General features: G+C 52.9%; 1 protein-coding gene across 3 annotated transcripts; it reads left to right on the top strand.

Annotated features, from left to right (window-relative positions):
- The first annotated feature begins 11 nt into the window (after window positions 1–11).
- Window positions 12–22780, top strand: EDN3 (endothelin 3). Of its 3 annotated transcripts, none has more exons than XM_032461464.1 (5): window positions 13–473; window positions 1113–1401; window positions 18012–18185; window positions 19299–19379; window positions 21226–22780. In XM_032461464.1, exons 1-5 carry the CDS (start codon window positions 422–424, stop codon window positions 21227–21229), a joined length of 600 nt encoding a protein of 199 aa, XP_032317355.1. In that variant the 5' UTR covers window positions 13–421; the 3' UTR covers window positions 21230–22780. The 3 variants fall into 3 exon arrangements, with proteins under 3 accessions (XP_032317356.1, XP_032317355.1, XP_032317354.1); XM_032461463.1 differs by having other exon boundaries at window positions 15–473; window positions 21230–22780; XM_032461465.1 differs by lacking the exons at window positions 19299–19379; window positions 21226–22780 and adding an exon at window positions 18694–18852 and having other exon boundaries at window positions 12–473.
- The last annotated feature ends 283 nt before the right edge of the window (window positions 22781–23063 follow it).

Genomic DNA, 23063 nt, shown 5'->3' on the forward strand with positions numbered 1-23063 from the left:
CCCCCGCACCGGCCCTGCGCGCCGCCCCCACCCCTGGCTGTGCTGGGTGCGCTGTGGGCCGCTGTGCTCCTGGCCGGCTCCTCCGCGCCTGGGAGGCGACCCCCGTGCGCGCCGGGTTCAAAGGCCCGGGTGCGGCAGCTCCAGCCCCTCCGTGGGGCGGGGAGGCAAGGGGGGTGGTGCGGGAGCCAGAAAAGCCCGAGCCCACAGCCGGCCAGCCCTGAGCAGGGATGGGCAGCGCGCTCTGAAGTTTGTGACCGTCGCAGCCAACTCCCGGCAGCAGCCCGGGACGCAGCGAGCCATCTGCCCGCCACAAACCCCCCTCCCAGCTGGAGGGCGAGACCAGCTGTGCCTGCCCCAGCGCCCTTTCTCGGCCACAGGCGTCTGTCCTCCGGCCCGGGGCTCCCGCGCCCGATCGGGGTTCATGGAGCTGGGGCTTTGGTTCCTTTTCGGGCTCACAGTGACCTCCGCCGCAGGTAAGCGGGCGGGGCGGCGCGCGTGTCCCGGCGCGAGCGCACACAAAAGGACCCCGGGATCGGGGGGGGGGGGGGGGGGGCGCGGAGAAGGGTGCCCTGCGCGGAGCGGCCTCTTGCCTAGGCTTGCCACCCCTGCAGGCGGGGGCGGGCTGGTGGGGGTGGGGGGCAGAAGCTGAGGGCGCGGACTACCCCGCGGGCTAGGGAGGTTGCAGCTAACGCGCAGGCTGGAGACATGGGGCCTGGGGGCCAACTTGGTCAGTTTTTCATGAAGTCGGGAACCTTTTAAAAAGTTTGCAAACTTTTCAGAAACGGTGCAAAATGATTGCCACGTTTTCCGAAAGCCTGTGCAATGCTTGCACGTTTTCAGTGGGAGCAGACAGCTTGCAGACAGTGCGGAAACGGAGACTGGCTCCCCTACTTTTCACCAAACGTGCACGTAACTTGCAGACTTTTCAGAAACTGCGCACACAGCTTTTACAGACTTTTCCAAATGTTTGGTAGAGCTTGGAGACTTCACAGAAAGTGCCATTAGCTTGCCAACTTTGCAGAAAGTTTGGTTGTCCCCCTCTCCTGGGTTTTTGGGGACGATGGGTGTTGGGGACCCGCATACTCAGGAGCCCCTCAATCTGCGTCTTGCAGGATCGGTGCCAAGCCCCCAGCCTGGGGACGCTGGCAGGAGCGGCGAACCCCGGGCCCCCTCTGCAGCCAGATCTGAGGGGGACACGGAGGAGACTGTGGCCACAACGGCAGTGCGGGGTCCAAGCCCCGGAAGCCATGGGCAGGAGCAAGGACCAGGTCAGTTTGGGGAGCAGGCAGCCAAAGGGGACCCCGTGCACCACCGAGCCCGGCGCTGTACGTGCCTTACCTACAAGGACAAGGAGTGTGTCTACTATTGTCACCTGGACATCATCTGGATCAACACACCTGAGTGAGTCAGCCTTGGCGTGGGGGAGTCAGCCCTGGGGACTGGGGCTCCCAGGCCACATGCCAAGAGGACCTGGTCCCACCCCAGCCTGGTCAGCCCAGAGCCCACCTGGCACAGCCTCTGGCACTTGCTAAGTCTCCTGCCAGCCCAGGCCCTGTCTGCAGGCCAAGGGTGTGACCCCCATCCCCTTTGAGGGCCTGGACCAAGAGAAACCCAATCTCGAGTGTCTGATCCGGGGCAAGGGGGAGCCCTCCCTCCGAGTGCAGTGAACCAGCCGGAGGAATTAGACACCTGAGAAGTTCCTCTGGGAGGGAGGAAGCCCCGAAAGTTATCTCCTGCCCCCTGGGCTCAGTGGACCCGGCCCCTCTCCTGACCCTGCCAGACTCCGAGGAGTTTCACATTCCTTGAAAGCAGCTGGCTCTCTAGGGAGCACAGGGGTGGGCTTGGCAGAACCTAGAAGAACTTGCCAGTCAGGGTGAAATTCCACGGGCTTCAAGCTCCCCCACCGCCACTGCCCCAGACAGCTGCCTTTCTCCGCTCCGGTCCCCAAGAGCTCTCTGACTGCAGGACGGAGCCAGCGCCACCTGAGTTAGTCCTGGGGTCCCCTTACTGTGAGGTCCACCCTATCCCAGGGCCGTGGGCAGTGACTTGATCCCGAAAGCCCTTCTGCAACAGCAGCAGCCTGCAGACTGCGAAGAGGGCTTGACCGTGCTCTGATCACCAGCCTTTGGGTTTCGCCTTCCTGGTCTCTCTACCTCTGGGACTTGGACCAGATGTCTGCGTTCTGCCCCTGGGTATTCTTGGGGTCTCTTGGGCGACCTGCTTGTACCCCACTAGGGATTCTTGGCCTTCCCGGAGCCCTTGGCCTGGAAAGGCAACTCTGCTGTGGTGTTTGGAGCCGCCTTGAATCGTGTCCCTCGGGGGTTCCCCGAGCCACCTAACCTCTGAGCACCCGGGGTGACAGCTTGGGGGGCCTCACTTACCAGCCATGTTTCAACAACACTTCGATAATGAAATGCAACGGAGGGTGAACCTGAGGGGTTGCGTGTCTTTCAGACCAGGTTACGCATCCTCTGAGTACATCTGGGAGGGATCTGGAAAGTCACCCCATCGTGCTGGCGTGGCAGACAGAACTGGCTTCCCCTGGGAACCTAGACACCTGCACAGGGTCCTGGCTCAGAAGGACCCTTGTGGTTTAAAGCTGTCTTGTCGCCATCTTGAAATTCTTAATACTTTTTGAAGCCGGGACTCCACGTTTGCCCTTTATCCTGTGTGCCCCAGTATGGAGCTGACCCTGGTGGCAGAATTTGCTTGCCGGGCTGTGTCTGACCAGGCTTCTACACATACTGTCAGCCCCCAGGAGGAAGGACGGTGCCAGGTAGTAAAAGTGACGTGTGCTAGGGAGGGACTTCTGGACCAGCTGCTATTGACGGCTTTCTATTCTTGGATGGCGATCAGGGTCACCTTCTCTGACAGCCCCCATCACCCAGACACTTGTCCTTTCTGATTCTTATCTTCCTGGCATCATTCTCTGACCAAATTAGCTTCACAGAACCCAGGACCCAGGGCCGTCAACAGTGGGACCCAGTCTTGTGCTGGCAGACATCCCAGGCTATGGATCTAAAAGGAGAAAGAAGAAAGTCAAGCGAACTAGGGGCAGGGTGCCTTCCCAGAGGAGGGGAGGGGAGGGAGGAGAGCGCTGAGTTCTCTGTTGGCTGCTAAGCCCTGAGCTCTGGGTGAGGGGAGGCGACTGCGTCTGAACTGCCCCGAGCGGCCAAGCAAACCCCGCGATCCGGTGGAATCCTGTCTCATAATTCTGAGGTGTCGTGCATGGCCTGAGACGAAGCGTGGGTCTTGGACTTTGTCTAGGGCGGCCAATTCGCTAATGTTCCCCTCACAGTTTGATTTACCTCTTCCCCTCTTCCCTGACCCTGATTCATTTTAAACACTAGGGGGAAAGGATAAAATATGGTGTTTGTGGGTCCCGGGAGCTACCCAGAGACACAAAAATGACAATAGCCAGACTTGAGCATTTTGAAGCCAGACAAGCCGCGTACGTTATCCGGAAGACGCTCCCAGATGGGCTTTTTGTCTTCCCTTCTCTCTCTCCTGCTCTCCTTCTTTCCCTCTTGCTTTCCTTCCTTCCTGAAACTCTCTGTTGAGATGTGGACAGGTCCACTGGCAATCCTTACAACATCTTGGACCAGGTTGTGCAGTGGGAAAACGGGCTTTAGGGGACATGGACCTTTGGAGAAATGGGAGGATCTGAAAAATGACTGAATTGAGCCGAAGGGGGCAGGGTAGTCCACACCGAGGTCTCTTCCAGGTTCTGTCCCCCTGCCCACCACCCCCACCTCCTGCCAGAGCGCCACCTCCAGCGTCTCCTTTCTCTTAGCTATCACCCCCTCTTCTTTAGCAGACCCTCCTGGTCTCTAGAAACGTCCCCAGGGTGTGATGTGCACCCAGTCCCTGCCACTGGCTGCTCTGGGAACCCACGGCAGTCTCGATCCTCACGCCTAAGTTGAGAGCCTTGAACTTTGGGTGATTTTCAGCTTTTGGTGTCTTTCCTTTTACCGCCCTTCCAGTCGCACAGGTAGACGCACCGATACTGCTTTGTCTCCGAAGGGCGCTTGCAAGGCTGCAAGTGTTCCTCGAGTATGATGTTTAGGCTGCGTTTAAGGCCCCTGGAGCTGCAGGAGGGGTGTCGGGAGTTCCTGCATCTCACGTGGAAAGTGAATGGCTGGTTAAGGCTCAGGAGACCCCCAGAAGTATCTTTCAGATATGAGATCGAGTTCTCTGGTTTTCCCACATTCTGTGCGCTGAGTTCTTCCAGACTGAGCGTGGTCAGCACCCAGCACATCACGGCCGCTCAGTGGTGCTGCTCGACTTCCCGTGAGGTTCTGTCTGCAGGGCTTCCTCCCACACGTGAGGCGCCCTGTCCCAAGGTGCATGGACCTCCTGTCAGAGGTCCGCACCTCCCTGCGGATGTGTGCGGGTATTTTCTAGGGCCATTGCCCGTAACTTCCATTGCATCCTCCAGGAGGTCCAGGACCCCAGAGATTTGCCAAACACACGGGTCCCGGGCAGCCGCCCTTCTTGCCCCTGGGATGGAGGCTCATCCACGGGACAAGGGATTTTCATGGCTGTTTTGGGCCACATTAGGGAGTCCCCTCTCCCCACCCCCAGCAACCCCACCATTGCCAACGAAAATAAAAACAAAACTCCACATCTAAGAGGAACACATCCCATTGTATGGTCATGGAAAATTTGCCAAGAATAAGATAATCAGGGGAGAAAGAGGGACAAGGAGCCCCCGTGCTTACACCCCTGTGCACTCGGGGCTGTTTTCCATGAGCAAACTTCACAAGCAGAAACATCCTGTGACACGGTGGGGGGTTAGATCTGTCAGGGTCTCCAGAGAGTCGGAACAAATGGGATGTGTGTGTGTGTGTGTGTGTATGTAGACATGTATGTGTATATAAATACACACACACACACACACAGACACAGTGAGTCAATGTTGCAGTCTTCAGTCCCAGGCATTCAGGAGGCAGAATCCCTGTCAAGGCCTTCAGCTGATCATATGAGGACCACCCACATTATGAAGGGTAATCTGCTTTATTCAGCATCTTCCAATTTAAATGTTAATTGTATCTAAAATATACCTTCCTGGCAACCTAGTTGACACATACAATTAACCATGACAGGGCTCTCGCTTCTAACTGCACCCCGCAGAAGGGTGGCCCCTCTGTGCCTGCCAACGTCCCTCTGGCTGGGAGTGAATCCATCCACTCTCTGATGGCCAAGGGAGCTGCGGGGCACCCAGCAAGGTGCCCCGCTGTGTTCCTCCCCACTTTGTTCCTGAGAATGGAAGGAACCTGTCATCGGTCAGTCTCTCCAAGGAGGACACAATGAGGGAGGCATTGTGAGGCTGTGACAGTGACCGTGGTTCCCAACAAAAATCTGAGCCACATGGATTGACAAAGGGGAATGCACTTATGAAAAGAACAGTCAGGATGTTTGAAATCATGGCTGTGGTGGAAAATCTGGGCCCTGGAATCTTGTGGGAAGACTCCAGACCTCTGAGCCCTGCCCTGTGTCCTGGTCTGACTGTTGCGTGGCCCAGGGTGGTGCCACTCTCTCCCGGTGTCCCCAGGTAAGGTGCAGATGTCAGCGTGACTCTCAGATAGTGACCTAACAAGATGACCATCCTGGTCACACTGACTCAGCAGAAGGAACAACATAATGGGGTTCTAATAATAATAATGCCCAAAGCATTTAAACTTGTCCATGAAAAGGCAATCATTTAACAGACCCATCTCGGCCCCCGTGTTGTTCAAGAAAGACAGGTTAGTGAGTCTCCAAGGAGGGGTGTTTTAAGAGAACATCCCAGAGGGATGGATGGATCTGGTACCCTTGTCTCCTGCTGATGTGGGGCCAGCTGTCCACCCACCATGGGATTCCAGGGACCCAATGATTGCCACCTGGCCTGTGAGTCAGACTGAGAGTATCGTCGCTGGCGCTGCATCTGTGGAGGCCAAGGGACAGTCTTCCCAGCCGTTGTCACAACTATGCAGACCACGGTGGTGGCGGCCCACGCTGATGCTGACTGTGACTCCTGTGGATAAAGGTGTGCGACGATGATGTGAGCAAATACGCGGAACCGTCTCAGTGTGGCACTTGAGCCCTCGTGGACCCTCCGTGCCTCAGAGACATGACCACACCTGCGCAGACCCGGGGCTGCGGGACCCTTCCCCGCGCCCTGCCTGCCATAGCCCAGTCTGCGGTTATGGGCGCTGCGGGGTCGGAAGCTCAGGTGCTGTTGAGGTCAGTGTCCTTGGACCCTCCAACGCTGGTCCTGCAGCTAGGCGCCTGCGCCCCCCACCCCAGGCCTTCCCAACTACGTGGCCCTTGGTGGGCGGGCTATTAGCATTCAATCTGCATCAGGTTTACAGGCCCTGGGAAAGGGTGTGTCTGGCTGCCTGGCTGCTGATAAGCAGCTTGATAAGGACTCTGGTGGCCAAAGGTTGTTCCAGGCTTGATGAGATTCCGTCCTGCCCTTTCTGCCCCTCCTTTCTTTTTTTAAATAATATTTTTTAAAATTATTAAAAAAATTTTTTTTCAGAGCGTAGGTAATTGGGTTTATTTATCTGTTTATTTCAGTGGAGGGGCTGGGGATTGAACCCAGGACCCCATGTGTGCTAAGCATGCGCTCTGCCCTGAGCTATACCCTCCCCCCTTATTTTTTATTTTTATTATTATTTTTTAGTGGAGGTACTGGGGATTGAACCCAGGACCTTGTGCATGCCAAGCACGCAATTTACCCCTCAGCTATACCCTCCTCTCCTTTTTTCTTCACTGTTGCTCCCCATTTACCTTGGTAAATGATTGGAGTGTTTGGGGAACGGGCCATGGTGTTCCTGGAAGGCCCTGTCCCCGGGCTCCCTCTGCTGAGTGGGGAGGTGGGTGCAGTGATGGGGTCTGGTGTTTTAGGATAATTCGAATGATCTGTTCGGAACCTTTTTGTTAAATGATGAAATCTTAGTAAGGGTGAGTCCAACAGTTATAATCATTATGCTTGGTGATCATTTGCAGTCTCACCCAGCAACGCCCAGGACCTGAAGGGCGGGCCCCCAGGAAGGGATCCCAGGAAAGACTATGGAATCTGTTTACAAAAAATAGTCAGTAAATAAGGACACATAAGGGAAAATGGTATCAACCAGACTAAAAACGGCCTTAAACTCAGGGTTTAGGCTGATCATGGTTTTACTCGCTGAACCCCCCCCCCCACGTAACCGTCCCCCCCTTGGGAACTCAGTGCCCATTTACACCCCAGTTTTGAGTTTGGGTAGCATATCTCTTAGAGCCCTTCACGGCAAGATGTGTCTTTAAAATTTGAGGACCTTGGGGCTGAATTTCAGAGTTTGTTGGCAAAGTCGGCTCACGCAAGGCGACCTTCGTGTTGGGCTCCCTTGGACCGAAAGTCCCCTTTTCTACCCCAGAGTGGGGGTGAGGAGGTGAGATGTCGGAGGTGGGGGGCAAAGGCGGGTTAGTTGAAATGCAGCGGATCCCGACTGGAGGGGACAGAGACTGGAGGCTGGAAGGCAGTTTGATTTGCATCAAGAAAACTTGGTCCGGAGAGGCTATGACCCTGCGTGACCCGGAGGAGACCTGGGGTTTCTGCTAGATGAAAGAAACATTGCAGCTAGGAACGTGGCCTTAAATCTGAAGGCAGACGGACGCCTCTGACATCTCTGGGACGGTTTATTCCTGCAAGAATTTAAAACAAAGGAAGCTGAGACGCAAACAGCGCTTTCCTTAAGGGGGCCCCCCGGCCGGGTCGGTACTCGCACGGCTTTGTAACGCCAGCTCTCCTTCCAGCTCTGATCCACAGCATCTCAGCACGTCCAGTGGGAGCTGCCTGGGGCCCCTCTCCTGCCTGCAGGTAGTCCCATGTAACCACCGCTCCGCTCTGGAGCACAGAGCCAATGGATCAACTGTTTAATGTAGGGGAATGACCCACTCAAATTCCAAGGCATGTTTCCGTGGAAACAGAGAATTCCTGAAAATGGGACACCCCCACCCCCACGTACACACCTCCCCCCTCTTTGAGATAGGAACCAATTTTCTTTAGAAGGAAAATAAATCCAGACAAGGAGCACAGTGTGTGTGAGCTGCTTCTCCAGACGCAGTTTAGTGGGGAGGCTTCTAAACTCCCGCACACCCACCACGTCTGCCAGGAAGGGGCAGCAGAACAGGGCATCCCCTGGCCTTTCTCTTCTGCCCCAACTCGGAGTCCTCGGAGAGCCAAGAGCTTTGGAAAACTTGGCGGTGTTCAGAGGCCTGGAGGTACAGGCCTTTTCTTTTATGGCTTCTCAGGGCTGACTTAGCAGGAAGCCTTAATAAACAGTAACTCTAGAACAGGGCAGCCGGCGAGCCCTGGGCCTGGCCCAGTAATTTAAAAACCAGAAACAAATTCACGAGTCCATGAGGAAGGCTCAGAGGCCAATGTGGCCGAGGTGTTGTGCTCCCACCTTGCTCGGTGGTGGCCCAAACCACCCACAATTTGGGGAACGGCAAACTGCTTTGCCAAAAGTCAGAAGCCAGTCAGCGAGAGAGGTGCATGTCGCTTCTGTTTTTTTTGTTTTTGTTTTTGAATTGAAGTCTCGTTGGTTACAGTGTGTCAGTTTCTGGTGTGCAGCATCATGTCCCAGTCATGCATACGTGCATATATATATTCGTTGTCTCTGAGTTTTTATAAATCTGATTTCCATGGGTTTCTTTCAGGGTTGAGAACAGGTAATGACACACTCCTTCAGGTGCAGACTTGAAGGGGAGGCCAGAAAGTTAAGTAAAAGTGAATGCAATATTTAAAAAAGAGAAAATCAAAACTAGTGCAAAAATGTCATAGGCAACAAAATAGCCACATTTTTAATAAAGGCAGGATCCCACCCCGTGCTTGCCTGACTTGCCTTGACGTCCTTGCCCTGGTCCCAGCTGTGGGTTCTTGTCTGGGGACAAAGCCTGTATCTCTAGAGGGACCCAAGTCTTCTTTGTTTGGGGTGAGCGATCCAGCGATCCGAGCTACCGTGAGGATGAAGACATTTAGATAAGGAAGAAAACCAGTGTCTTTATTTTTGTTGCGACGCGTGTCTTTGTTCAGTAAGACTTTCTGCCCCTAAGGTGAAATCTGATATTAGCAAGGGTGTTATCTCTTGCTTTCTGGGGGTTATTTAAAAGGATGTGTGATGGTGCCTGCTGTTATTGTTTTTAATCCCTCTACAAATACCCCCAACCTTAAAAAAAAAAATACCTGCTCCTTAGTTTACTCCTGTTTGCACTGCTGGGAACTATTTTGAGCCACATCTGTCTGCAGCTTTGCATAAAGTTATCACAAGGCTGGGCCAGACAGACGTGGATTACTCTTGCCTACACTCGACCTGGAATTCATTAGGGTCACTGGGGGTTGGGGAGAGAAACTCTAGCCTATGTCATATGGATGCTTTTGGGATGTACCAGCTGGAGGGAAGCCAGCTAATCTGTAGGATTCCGTCAGTGGCTTCATTCTCCACATGTTGCAGGAGTGTGTTTCCCCGGCTTCTTTCTTCCCCTAGAGCTGTAACTCTTGGAAATCCCACCACGCACAACAAATGCAGAAGGATTTTCTGTTGTTCTGCTTCCCCCAAAGATCCTTCATTTGGAGCCTGTGCGCCTGTGTTGGGGGAGGGAGACACTGTGTCCTGGGAGCTGATGGAATGATACAGTCGGTGGCTTTGGGGTTATTTTTAAGCTCCGTTACATGGCAGGAGTGCTGCAGGAGAATGAGGTGCCAGCGGACGGTCATGTCCCAGGTCTTCGGCGAGTTCCTGGGACGTTTCCTGCCAAGTGAAGGTCCTTGGCTTCGCGCGGGGAAGAGTTCAAGAGCGTAGTTGAGTAGAAGGAGATTTTTTCAGAGAGATGCGTACTCCATGGACCGAGCACAGGCCGTCTCCAGAGGCGAGAGGTGGCCCCAGGAAACACACATTCCGTGGGCAGAACATGGTGGTCTCAGAAGGGAGAGGGGCCCTGGAGCGCAGGGGTGATTAGTTTTCATGGGCCGGGTAATTTCACAGGCTAACAAGTGAGCGGATTATTCCAGTTACTTTGGGGTAGGGGCAGGGATTTCCAGGAGCTGGCCTTTTACGGCCAGCCTGGGAGCTGTCACAGCGCCTGTGGGGGTGCCATTAGCCGCTGGTGTGTTACAGTGAGGGTCTGACGAGGCTCAAGGTCTCCTGGGTGTCAGATCTTCCACCATCTTGAGTCTAGTTAGTTCTAAACAGTCTTTGTCATATCTTCAATGGCTGTGTCATTCTTTCAAGGGTCGTGCGCTGCCCCCTTCCCTCCCATCTCTGTAGGACATGGAAGAGTCCTACTTTTTTGGGCCAAAATTTTCTTAATACAGTTGGTGAGATCCTGGGACTCTCAGCGCGGGTGGGGAAGGGACCCCGCACTTAGATGTGGTTTTCTTGCTGGAAGGAAGGGCTAGGCCCTACTCAGCAACTGGGCTGTTTGGAGCTGTTGAAGTGACGGTGAGGGCCTCTGGGAATCTCTTGGTGGCATTTGGAGCTGGATGGACCTTCCAGAGACCCAGCCCCGTCATCTCTCAACCCCTGAGGGAAGTCGCTCACCCAGGGCCCCTCAGGGAGCTAGTCTTCAGCTGGGACCAGACACTGGGTGTGTCTGCCTGGGGAAGCCTCTGGCTGTGTCTCTGGGGCCTCACCCATCTGTGTGGCCTGATGTCTCCATCGTGGAGCTGGTGTGTCTGCAGGGGTTACTGAGACCCGGTTCCCCCACTTCTAGTGATCTAGAGAACGTGTTCTCTCCAGGAAGACCCTCCAGATGGGCCAGTTGAGGACAACGATAGGAGAGATCTGAGAAGTCAGCTGAGAATTCTGCATGTTTGGGAGGCCGGGTGTGGCTGAGGAGTTGGGGCCTGCTAGACCTCCTTCCCTCCCTCCCTCCTTCACTTTGCAGATATTGATTACTGAGATTCTGAGGTGTTGTTGGGCACCTGCTCTGAGCCAGACACAGCGTGGGCCGCCCTGGGTGCCGAGGCAAACAGGCAGAAACAATCGGGGATTCTAGCTAGACAGGGACCAGCTGTTGCCAACCCCAGGGACAAGAGGGCAGCCATACCTGCGGCACAGGTGAGGAAACGACCCCTCTTCTTAGGTCTGATTGATGAGGGTCAGTGATCAATGTTCTCTTTGAAAATGTATGTAATTGGGGTAAAATGCCCAAACAGCGAAGTCCTCGATAAACCCAAAAGTTGTGGGGTTTTTTTTGGGGGGGGGTCTTTAAAAAAAAAGTTCACCAACCCACAGCACGTTGCTCACCCCTTTTGATATTTCTGAATATTCGAGGACCACTGGCTGTTCCCAGGGCTGCGGAGAGCTTCCTCCATTGGTGGGTGACGGAGGAGCCTATTGCCCAGGGTCTTCCCACTTGAAGATGCAGGGATTTTCTGCAGCAGAAGTCATTGCCAGTTTACTTCATGTTGTTCGCAAGCATCAGGTTTGTGTCATATTTAGGACCAGAAAGCATGAGTGTGTGTGTTTCTGTTTGTATAATGAGGTCACTGGGGAGACAGATTTCCTGGCTGTTTTCTTTCCTGGAGGTTGGAAGGGCACCCAGTGGTTGTCTGGCACGAGGCCTGTCCCAAGCAGACTTTCACAAGCATCTGATGAGTGGACAAGGAGTACGTCCACTGGAGGACAAGACTTCTGAGGTGGCCAGGTGTTGGAGGTGGGGGCTGCTGGGCTCTGAGCATCGTGGGGTCGTAGGCTTGCTTCCACCTGCCCACAGGACAGTACGGTCCAAACCAAACATCTCCCCGTGGGCACACGTGGGAAGAAAGGACTGCAGCCAGCATCGTGTGCTGCACTTCGTCCTGACTCAGAGCACGTTCTTTCATGTTTTGTTGCAATGAAGAAAATCTCTGCTTGCCCTTAGCAGCTGCAGAGGCTCTGGGTCTTTCTATTAAACCCGAGAGACCATGGCTGCATCCATCTCGAGGAAGGGAGTCCCAGGGTCAGCTAGAGGTCACCGGTCACCAGCAACAGAAACCTCGCGTAGTTAACACAGCGTGGGAGGAGTTCATGGGAGGGCGCAGGGCAGCCCGCAGACTGGATGGGAGGAGAAGCGGTGCCAGGCTCAGACAGGAGAGATACTCGGACAGGACAGGGCCACCTGGCAAAGAGCGGCTCCAGGGGCATTTTCTGACCTCCTGTTTCTTTACTCAGGTGTCTCGGGAGGGAGAGGGTTTAACGGGCCAGCCTGGGCCACCTGATGAGTCCTGAGAGGGAGAAGGCGGAGCACGGTGATTGACAGTTTCCCCAAGACCTCACAGAGGGAGGGATAATTCCCCAAGGGAAAGATGCGGGATTGGATTCCAGGAAACAAAAACCGCCCGCCTTGGTCCTAGGCTCTAGAGAATTCCGGGCTTTTAAGTCCTTTGAGGGCGGTACCCCTGTCTCAGAGCTGGTGTCCCCCCCCCCCCCCGCCCCGTGTCTTTGTGCAGAGCTGGGGCAGGGGGCCCACCTGATGTTCATTGAAGTGGATGGATGCTTTTACAGGCCTTTAAATATTCAGCCTCTTCGTATAGTTACTTCATCCTGTCTTGCTTCTAGAACAGAGTTCTTAGCTGGCCGCTCTACCTGGTTAAGGTTACAAAGACAGTAAATACAGGCAATCCGCACTGCCCACCCCAGCCCCACCACCCCTCACCCGCCCGAGAAGCTATTTCGAAGCTTGAGAGAGCAAGGGAGTGGTGCCTGCTAAGGAGGGAATTTGATAAAATCTGAAATCGAGCCCTAGTCAGAAAGCATATTGGAGTCTTGAAGCGGTTTCTCTGGGGCATGCTGAGGGGCAGTAGCTAATGATGGCTGGTTCCTGGCAGCTGGGGGCTGCCCCCACCTGTCTGCCCCGGGGAACAGTTGTTCCTCTTCCTTTTGGCTGCAGGCCCGGCCAGCAGACCCGTGCCTTCTGAACCGTGTGTCCCCTGGGCCCGAAGGCGATACCGTCTTTGCTTTCCCATTTGAGAAGGAAAAATGTGAACCAGAGACGGTAGAGCATCAATGTGAAGTTCTGACTGTGACATGGAAATGTTCTGTTTGGCGGGGAGACGCTCGGCTGGAACTTGGGCTTTTGGAGCTGAAAGCCACAAGGACTGTATTTGTGAAAACTGTATCAGGTGCTCATTGTGTCGCCATGTCACGCGACCTGTCTGGCTCTGCTTCATGGGACAAGCCACTAGACCAGGGGTTATAAAGTGAGCTGCCCACGAGGGCCAGACAGGCAACACCAGCAAGCAAAGCCCAGGTGAGGGTGGCAGGGCCCGGGGCCCCAGAGGGCTGGGCTGGCCCTGATGGCCTTCCAGCCCTAGACGGCGCTACTCGGCTGCAGTGTGGGGTTGGACTCAGTGTAACTTCCAGTTTCTTATTCAGGAGAAGCTGGAAATTGGGATGTGCACGTGAAATTTTCAGATTAAAAAAAAAAACCTGCCTTTCAATTGGATGAAGCCCACAGAATGCCAATTTGCTGACTTCTGTACTAGATGAAAACTGTGTGTATATGGGACCACTTGTCTGTCTTGTTCACGGGCCTGTACATTGAAAACTATCCAGCAAATGTTTGTTGAGTGCCCTTCAGTGGGAAGAAAATGAAAACTGGGTTTTCAAGGACAATTTGACAAACTTTCCTGAGAATTTAGGATTTGGCCGGTGAAGCCCTTCTGCTGTTTCTGGCTGGCCTTTGTGAATATCTGGGTGCCTCCTTTAACTTCAGAGATTGAAGCCAGTTTCCTGATCAGAAAGACAGAGATCATTGATTCATTTATGAGAAGGCAACACTGAACTTTAAAACAGAATATTAAAAAAAAGTAACCTTTCCTTGTTTAAAAACTTCTTGTAGGGGCGATAAAGTGCTTCCAGTGTAATGCTGCAGATGAAGAAAGAATATGGGGGATTTGGATATTTAATATTTAATAATATCTATATGTGACAGTGGTAAATAAGGAACAGTGTGATAAACGTGTCTCTGGCATTACCATCACTGATCAAATGATGAATGGGCACATACATTGCGGACGGTGTATTATATACAAAGATGCACAATGCTAGACGGTGCATATTTGAACGTTTTGGGGTGTTTTGTTTTGTATAAGAGCATTTGGACTGCTCTCACCTGCTTCTCCCTTGTTTAAGCTCTGTGTTATCACCGGGCCAGTAACAGGCGGAAGAGCTTCCTACTGTTACAGAGAATTGCATTCTCTAAGCTGTAGGACCGTCGGCTGAACCACAGGTCAGGCGATATGCTGGTCAAATTTCTTAGCCAATTTAACTTTGTTTCCATGGTTCCATCATTAGGTCCTTCCAACTCACCATTCAAGAAACACTCAAGAAATGACAAAGGGCTCCAAGGTGACTGGAACTTGAGTGCTTATTGGACATCAGTGTAGAATGACGGACCAGCCAAGAGGAAGCCTGGCAAAGAATGGCACTGCTGCCCCATGGTGCTCTGGGTCCTTCTTACCCATCTTTAGACATTTAGTCACACATCTCAAATGCAGGCCTGGTGGATGGGGTTTTTCGGCCTGATAGAATTCCCTAGAATTCCCAGACCGAAAGGGCAACCACAGTGGCAACATTAATTTGCTGCTAGCTCTTTGCTAAGCATTTTTCATGCAGTGCAGTGTGTCACTCGGTCCCGCCAACAACCCTTTTGCAGATCAGGACACTGTGGAGTGGCTGGAGTGACCTTCATGCAAGTGCTTTACGACGTCATAATGGGGTCGCCGGGTTGCCTTTCGCTGTGCGCAGCATGCCTCGCACACACCTGTACATAGCAGCTCGTAGTGCTTCCTTCGCCTGTACTGTTTTCATACACCAGTAGCATGTGAGCTCCCCAAGGCCTTTCTGCATCCCCATCGCACTTAGAATAATACAGGCAGACCTCGAAAATACTGCGGATTTGGTTGCAGAACGCCTCAACAATGTGAAGATTGCAATCAAGCAAATTGTATGAATTTTTTGGTTTCCCAGTACATATAAAACTTATGTTTACACTATAGTTAATACATTATAGTGTATTACACTATTAATAGTATAATAATGTGTATTAATAGTGTAATACACTATAGTAAGTATGCGATAGCATTATGTCTAAAAAACTATGCATACCTTTATTGCTAGAAATGCTAACCATCGTCTGACAATACAGGGTTGCCAAAAACCATCATTTGCAGAAACTACAATATCTGTGAAGCTCAGTTAAACGAGGTATGCCCATATGCAGTGGATGCTTGGCAAATACTGGAGATTCTTTTTAATGAATTTTGTGGTTATTGAACCTTTCAGGGTGGAAAGAATCCAGTCTTGCTGGACGAGTTTAACTCACAGTTAACAGCCAGTTGCTCAATTAACAATCTTCATTTGCTCAGCCTTGTACTGGGACTGTGGCACACACGAAAGGAGACCTTCCTTCTACTCTTGAGGGGCTGGTATCTACTCTAGACCTGGCATAAGAGAGACCCCTGCCCTGGGTCCTGTAGGGTAGGGGCTGCCTCTGTCCCTCCTCTGCCATGCCTCCCACCCTATTTCGAGGAGTCTATGGGACTGAAAGCCACATACCCCTTCTTCTAGACTGTGTTCTGGCTATTTAGGATACTGGAATCTTCTACCCAAACACCCCTGAGCCCCCTTCCAGGAGCACAGGGCTCCAGCACATCTCCCGAGGCCTGCGGGGTGGCCAAGGGGCAGCTGCTTGCAGGATGGTTGGGGGTGGGTGTGAGATGGGGCTTGGGGTGCATGTGGGATGGAGCCAAGCGGAAGAGAAGGTGCTGCTATGTTCCAGCACTGATCTCCAAGGAGCCCCACAATCCTAAGTTCAAGCCCCAACTTCCAAGGTGTTTTGAAGCCATATTTGTTCCAGTAGGAGGACAAAACTCTCTTATTTAAGAGCTTATCAGATTGATTTAAAAGCTTTAAAATTTCAACCTGTGGGAGATGGGCCTCCATTGGAACTGGAACTTGCTAGGGGGCAGGCCCCTGTGGTCTGGACCACCTCTTAAGCCCTCTGGCTCACAGCATTTTGTCATCCCCCACCCACTCCCAGGTCCGCCAGCAGAGTGCACACCTTGAACATCTAGGGCCTGGGGCACAGCACTTGGGGAGGGGGTTCTGGCTGTGGCCCTCCTATGAACATCCTTGGAAAGTTGCAAGGGCTTATTTGCATGCTAGCTCCTCCCACTAGGCTGCCGGAATGGCTTAGCATTTCTGTTAACAAATACCCTGTCACCTTGTTTCCTCACTTAAAACACTTTAGGGTGTTTTTGCTGAAGCTGAGGAGTGGCTCTGTGCACACAAATGCATAATCAGCTGACAGCAGTTTCAAAATTGCGGGTCTTGCTGTTGATGGAAAAATGGGAGCCTTGGTTGTTATTCCTTGTGTGTAATTTTCCCCAAGAAACGAGGGACTGGGTTTAATGTCGACACCTAGAGATTTAATGTGATCCTGTTGCTGGAAACCTATACCTTTAGCCAAATCTTGCCTTACAACAATGTGTGTTGTTTTGCTAAACACCCCCCACCCCATTTTCCACTCCTGAGAAAAGAGAGGGTGTTAGCGAAGGTTCAGCTCAGAACGGAACCGGACCCTACTTTCTCTATTCTGTGAGCACAGACTGCTGAGCACTGGGCCCACCCGGATCCAGGGAACCCACCACAAGGCTGTGTCTTAACTAACTTGGGAGGGAGGGAGTGGGGAGAAGGGAAAAGAGAAGGAGGGCAGGGGTGGTTATGTTCCTCAGTCTCCAGTCTCCAGCCCAGCAGGGAGGAGGTTTACGCCAAGCATCAGATCACAATAGGGCACCCCCCACTTGGCCCTCACCACCCCAAAAATGTTCGATGGCATGTGTTTCAAATTAAATTCAATTTGATGTTATTTTGAAAACGCAGAGATGTCAGAACCCCCTTTGAGGTGGGTAATTGGTGATACTCCATGGGGCTCACAGATACCGAGGTGGTTAATCTTGGGGACTGGCAGGAAAACCAAGACTTATTGGAAAAGTAACTTTTGGCCACATATGTTTCCTCTAGTTATTAGCAATTTGTCCCCCGAATCCTATTCAACAGTGCTGATGAATTTAGCATCTGCTTTCAACTTTTTCCCACTGAATTGCTGGCAGTGTTCTCCCATCTCTGGAGGGTGACGGTTTGGACACACAGGAGCATAAGAAACAGATGTATACTTTTATTGTACTTGTTTTCCAAATGACACCATGACCCACCCGCATCCCAGCTCCAAATAAATGAAGTGGGTAAACAGTGCCAGACTTTTTTTTTCCTGCATAAGAAGACTTTTCCCAAGGCCAGTTCTGCGCTCGGCTGTATCTCCCAGGGCAGGGAGGGTTCCTCTGGCGTTTGTCTTGGAGGAAGCTGTGTGTGTGTGGTGGGGTGGGGGCAGGATGCGTCTCTAATGGCCATAACTGGATTTGTCGTATTCTCATTAGCGCAGACTGCAATCTGATGTGCACAGAGAAGGAATTTGGTGGCAGGTGGGGCAGGAGCCAGGGCCAGACTCAGGCGGCCGGGTTAGGAAGGTGTCTAACTGGTATCAGTGGCCAGGCCCAGGCACTTCTGGCTCAAGGACGGAAACTGGGAGCAGCATTTGGGTCAACTGAAATTTTCAAGTCAGGGGTTCCATGCAGGAAGAACCAGAGCTACCCTGGAGGGACCCAGGATGGAAGCGTGCTTGCTTGTGGTTGAGGCTTGAGAAGACTAAAGATGCACGCGTGCACACACCCGGTGTCTGCCGGCTCCTTCCCCAAGAGGGCTGGCCTCGGGGAGGGTGCTGGGACTCCCCCAGGGCCTCTCCATCTTTCCATCCCGAGGCCCCAGCGCACTTCCTGGGGGGGGGGGAGTCACCAGTCCCTGAGACTTGGCTGCACCCCCACTCATCCCCATGTCCACGATATCCCACCCCCTCTCCAGTTCCACGCCTGCGGGTGCCCCATGAGCAGGGAGGCGGCGGCCACTCGTCCAGACTTGGCCCTGACGTTGCTCTGTCCTTTGCAGACGGACTGTGCCCTATGGACTGTCCAACTACAGAGGGAGCTTCCGGGCCAGGCGGTCGGCGGGACCCGCTCCGCGGAGCCCGCGGCCCTCCACGTGGACGCTGCGCTGCGCCTGCGCGGAGAGCGAGGACCAGGCCTGCGCGCGCTTCTGCGCCCGGAGCCCGGCTGCCCGCGGGTACGACGCGCATTCCAGCTTCGTGCGTTTCCAGAGAGCAGTTATCCTGGGCCCTGTGGGTGCAGGACGGCACTTTCCGTCCTGCTGGCTGTGGTCCTGCGGGCGGGGAGGAAGGGCGGGGGCTGCGCGGGGAGATGTGGTCCCTCGGCTCCCGGAGGGTGGGGGGGGTGCGATATCCCGTCCCCTCGCTGCCTTCCAGAACATCACCCACAACGTGGCCACGGCCGTGTCTGGTCTCCAGACGGATCTCTTCTGAACTGCACAGCAATTTGCCAAAATCTGAATAAGTTGCCAGCACTTCAGAATTGAAGGATTACCCCATCCTGGCCCAAGGCGTATTTTTAGCTTCTTCAAAAATAGCAAATGGGACCATCTGATCTTAGCAGCCCGCATTCCGTCTAGGCCGGATAGGCCGAAACCAAGTGAGGGCCGCTCGTGCTAGGGTGAGACATGCCGCAGCTGTCCACCTGGGTGACTCGTCACCTTACTTTGTGGCCATCCCCACTAGGCTTCTGAGTTTGAGACCCTGGAGTCCACGCGAGCTGCTGGAGAGAAACTTGTGAGTCAGTGTGGAGTCGAATAAATAAGCAGACCCTAGACCTGCTGCATGGCAGCCGTTTAAGTTGGTTTTTACTCAACCGGGATTCCTATTAGTGCTCCTGGCTCCTCTTTTTCTTTGGGCCCAGATTCATCAACTGCTCCAGGCAGAACTGGTCTGTAAAGCCCCTTCCCAGAGCCATGGTGGGTGGGATGGGACCTCCAGGTTCTTTCCATGCAAGTAAAAAAAGCACAAACTTGGGGGGTGGGCGGGTCTCAATGCAGCAGGTGCCATGGTAGCCAGGGACCCAGGATTTGCTGTCTGGAAACCTCAGTGCCAACCGCATTTTTCTTCTTGGCTCCTTAACATCCAATGAATAACTGACAAGTGCTAGTGGGGTCTGTACTCGGGGAGGAATCCACCCACCGTGCGCTCAGCCTTCAGAAACTGCCTGAAACGCAGTCCTGGGGGAAAGTGCTCACGTTGGTGGGAAGGAGGGAGGCATAATTTGATGCTGAAAAACCAGCCACGTGGAAATACGGGTTGATTTTTTAAAACCAGCTCTCTCCCTGCAGGAATTCAAGGACAGCGGGGAAACCTGACAAGAAAGCAGGAGAGCAGGCCAGCAGTGTGGCCCGAGACCTGCGTCCGAGGAGGTGAAGCTGCTTTCTGAGCCGCTGCGCCTTGGGGGCACAGAGACGTGGGGGTCGCATCTGGTCTGTGCCGGCGGCCAGCAGGAACCCCACCTCGTGTCGGGTGTATCCACCAGCTTTAGTGCTTTGGAGAGATCGCCCCTAGGACCTGAGCCGGCTGAAACAGTGGCCAGCCCGCTCTGCGTCTTAGGAGCTGACCCCCGCATCCCTTGAGCTTTTGAGTGGTGACATCCAGCCTTGGATTTCCCCAGGCTTGGACAAAGTGACCACTGTTTCTTGGAGTCCAAACCCTCCGAGTCCTCCAATTCATTCTATTTTTTTTTTTTAAACCTGCTTGTCTTTTTCCCTATGATCCTGGTGGTTTCCTGCAGCCAAACTGGGTTTATTTGTCACTTTATCAATCAGAAATAATTATTAATGACTGGCCCACACATCTGCTATGGGACGGTAATTTATGTTCGTAATAATGGCCTGGAGGGGGCTTGGGTTCCTACAGATACTGATCGAGGGAAGATTAAACCCTGCTTGGTAGACTGGAGGCTTTCCCAATTGGTGGCAGATCGCACCAAGTGGTCCAGAGAGGGATCTGTCAGCACCCATAATGAGAACGCAGAGGGAGGAGGAGGGTCAAGGGGCAGAGAGAGACCCGGGGAGCGAGTCAGGCTCCAGCTGTCCCCGCTTTGCCTCCTCGTCCTTCTTCCTCTTTCTTCCTCATCCCAAACCCAGATCCCTCTCAGAGAGGGATGTGATTAAAACCATCCATCCATCACGTCATTTATTTATTCACTTATGCACTCACTTGACAATGATTTGCTGAGCCCCTGTGATGTGCAGGGCACCATCCCAGCTGCTGGGGACACGACAGGAAATAAGGCAAAGGTCGGCCTTCCTGGAATTTATTTCACTTTTTTTGAGGGGTAATTAAGTTTATTTATTAATTCTCTCCAATGGAGGTACTAGGGATTGAACCCAGGACCTCGTGCATGCTAGGTATGCACTCTACCAGTGAGCTATATGCTCCTTCATCCCTGGAATTTAAAGAGTGGGGGAGCAGACAGCAAAGAAATACAGAAACCACAGGCAGGGCATATGAAGGAGAGCAGGAAGCAGGATGGGGGTTGGAAGTGTTGGGGGTGGTTGCTGTTTGGAACAGGGGTGGTCTCACTGGCTGAGCGACACTGGCACTGGAGACCTGGAGGGAGTGAGGAGGGGTGAGCCAGGGGGTGAGGAAGGGAAGAGGATGTCCGACAGGGGAAGGTAAGTGCAGAGGCCGTGTAGGAACCGCTGGGCGTCTTCCAGGAAGGCAGGAGAGGCCTGCACAGAAAAAGCACCAAGCTGCTTCTGCTGGTGTTACCATCATTCTGTCTATGTCGTTGAGAAGATGAGTGATGGCACAGGTGTCCCCCTGGGACCTAGAAAGGTGATTCTTCCCGGTCTTTACAATTCATGTAAAACTCCGGAAAGAAGCTATACTTATTAAAAAAAAAAAAAAAAAAAAAAAAAGTCTTTCCTTATAAGCCACGGGCCTTACTTTCTTACAAGACTCAGAGTTAGGGATGGCCAGACTGGCATTCTCAGAGTGGAAGCTGCTGCGGTCCTGTGCCATCAACGGGGTGACCTGGCTGCAGGAGGGTTCCCCGTGGCCGCATGTGCGAGAAGATGGAGTCACACCTTCCCGGGTGGATGGCAGCCTTTGAAATTGCCAAGAAGCCCTGGCAAGGCGAGGAAGTTTGGCTGGAAACGGAGTCAGGCTAGAGATGGGGTGGGGAGACGTCTCCTTTCTCAGCCAGGAAAGAGCCCTTCTTTTGTAACATACATCTTTTTTTTCTTTTGCCCCCTTTTCTCCAAGATAGGTTGAAGTCAAGGACAGACAGAGCGAGCAGGCTTTAGACCATCACCATCACGTGCGTGCCGGGCAGTGGGCCTCCCTGCGCTCTGCCCACTGCTCTGAATGCTTTCAGGAGCCCCTTGGGAGGACGGGCCTGCCGCAGGAAGGCCTCGGTTCTGGCTTGTCCGAGGTTCACATTTCCACCTCTTGGAGGACAAGGAATGAGTTTTGCCTGTGGGAGAAGACCCGCTTGAGGGGTCTGCACTTAACAATACAGCCGTTCCCCGAAAGAATGCCCCGATCCAAAGGCCCCCAGTTTCCCTAATGGGTAAAATGATCCCAGCTGAGCCCTGGGGCCTGACGCCCAGGGCTCCAGTTTCATGCAGGAAATTGTTTTTGGAGAGGCATGGCACGTGGGAAAGCTGCTGCTTTTGCAGAATAAGTGGACTCCAAGCTAACTCTTTTTGAATGTAAACACGTCCATCTGGTAACAGATGCAGCGCACATTACGGGCTCCCCAGCGTCTGTACCCTCACCTGGGCAGGCACGGGGTGTCAGTTCTAGATGCAAATTAGTCGCGCTTTATAGGAGTTGATGAGTTTGAGGCTTACAGGATTTAGGCAGAAATTTTCAGCTGTGCTTGGGTACCCACCAAAAGAATGTATCTCCAAAAAAAGAGAGAAAGAAGAAACCATGATGCTTGTGATAAAAAAAAAAAAAAAGGAGAAAATGAATATCTGCGGGTTTTGGACCCCAGGACGTGCAGCAGAGAGCCTTGTCTGCTCTTTGCAGACAGTCACACCACTGAGCAGTAGACATTCCCTGGATGCCACTGGAAAGACGGCCCTGCCTTACAGCTTCTAGGGTGAATGTTTTCATGAAGAAATGTGGATCCTTGGGGAATGGCTTCAAAATAAGCCACACACACAAACGCTTTGTAAATTATGTAAATTTCTATTTATCTATATAATTGGCAACGCCTGGGAATTATTAATACCTGAGAGTTCGCAATCTCTTTCAGCTGCGCGCTGACAGCTGCGCTGAGGTTACCGAGCGTCTGAAGAAGACGCGCTGTTTAGTCATCCATGAGTTTGGGGATGGGGCGGGCCGCCCGCCTCCCCCGGTGGATGGCAGAGAGACAAGAACCCACATTTGAGCATGTGCCCAGGTCATGGTGGGTGGTGAATGCTGGGGTGTTGGCCTTGACCCAGTGCTAAATTCTCCATGAAGATTTCCTAAGTTATTACAGGTATCAGAGTGAATCTCCAACACAAGGAAATGGAAGGGACTGATTTGCCAGCAGGACTGCGTATGGTTTAGAGAAGCAATTACTTATTGAGCAACTCTTCTCCAACTCCTCTCAGTGGATGTGTGCAAAGCAAAGCCACTGTACGTGGAGGGACGGTTAATTGTGTTCTGAAACCCCACTCATACTCCTTGGAGCCTGAATTACATTTTTTTAAACACATAGGCACTATTTGGCTTGGTGCCAAGATGGTGTCTCCGAGAGAAATTCATTCATTGCTGACACTCAGAAAATACTGTCAGATGCATAATAAAAAAAAATCTGAAAGTTTGCTCTGATTTGTGTTTTTTTCTCACTGGTGTTACATGCCTGGTTACAAGTCAACTTTTCATGGACCCCTGGAGAGGACAGAAGGGATTTATAGCCTGGGAAGTAGATTCATCTCAAGTCAATTATGGAGCAAGATGAGGGGGGGGGCTGCTTGAATATTAAGGAGAGGGACTTGGGGACAATCCAAGGAAGATAAAACATTCAAGGTGGATGGGAAGAGAGAAATTCCGGGAGAGCATTGGCTCCTTCCCCAGGCACTATCCTGGTCACCGTCATAGAGACA

Source organism: Camelus ferus, chromosome 19 (assembly GCF_009834535.1).
Source record: "Camelus ferus isolate YT-003-E chromosome 19, BCGSAC_Cfer_1.0, whole genome shotgun sequence".
In the NCBI taxonomy this organism is placed as follows: domain Eukaryota; kingdom Metazoa; phylum Chordata; class Mammalia; order Artiodactyla; family Camelidae; genus Camelus; species Camelus ferus.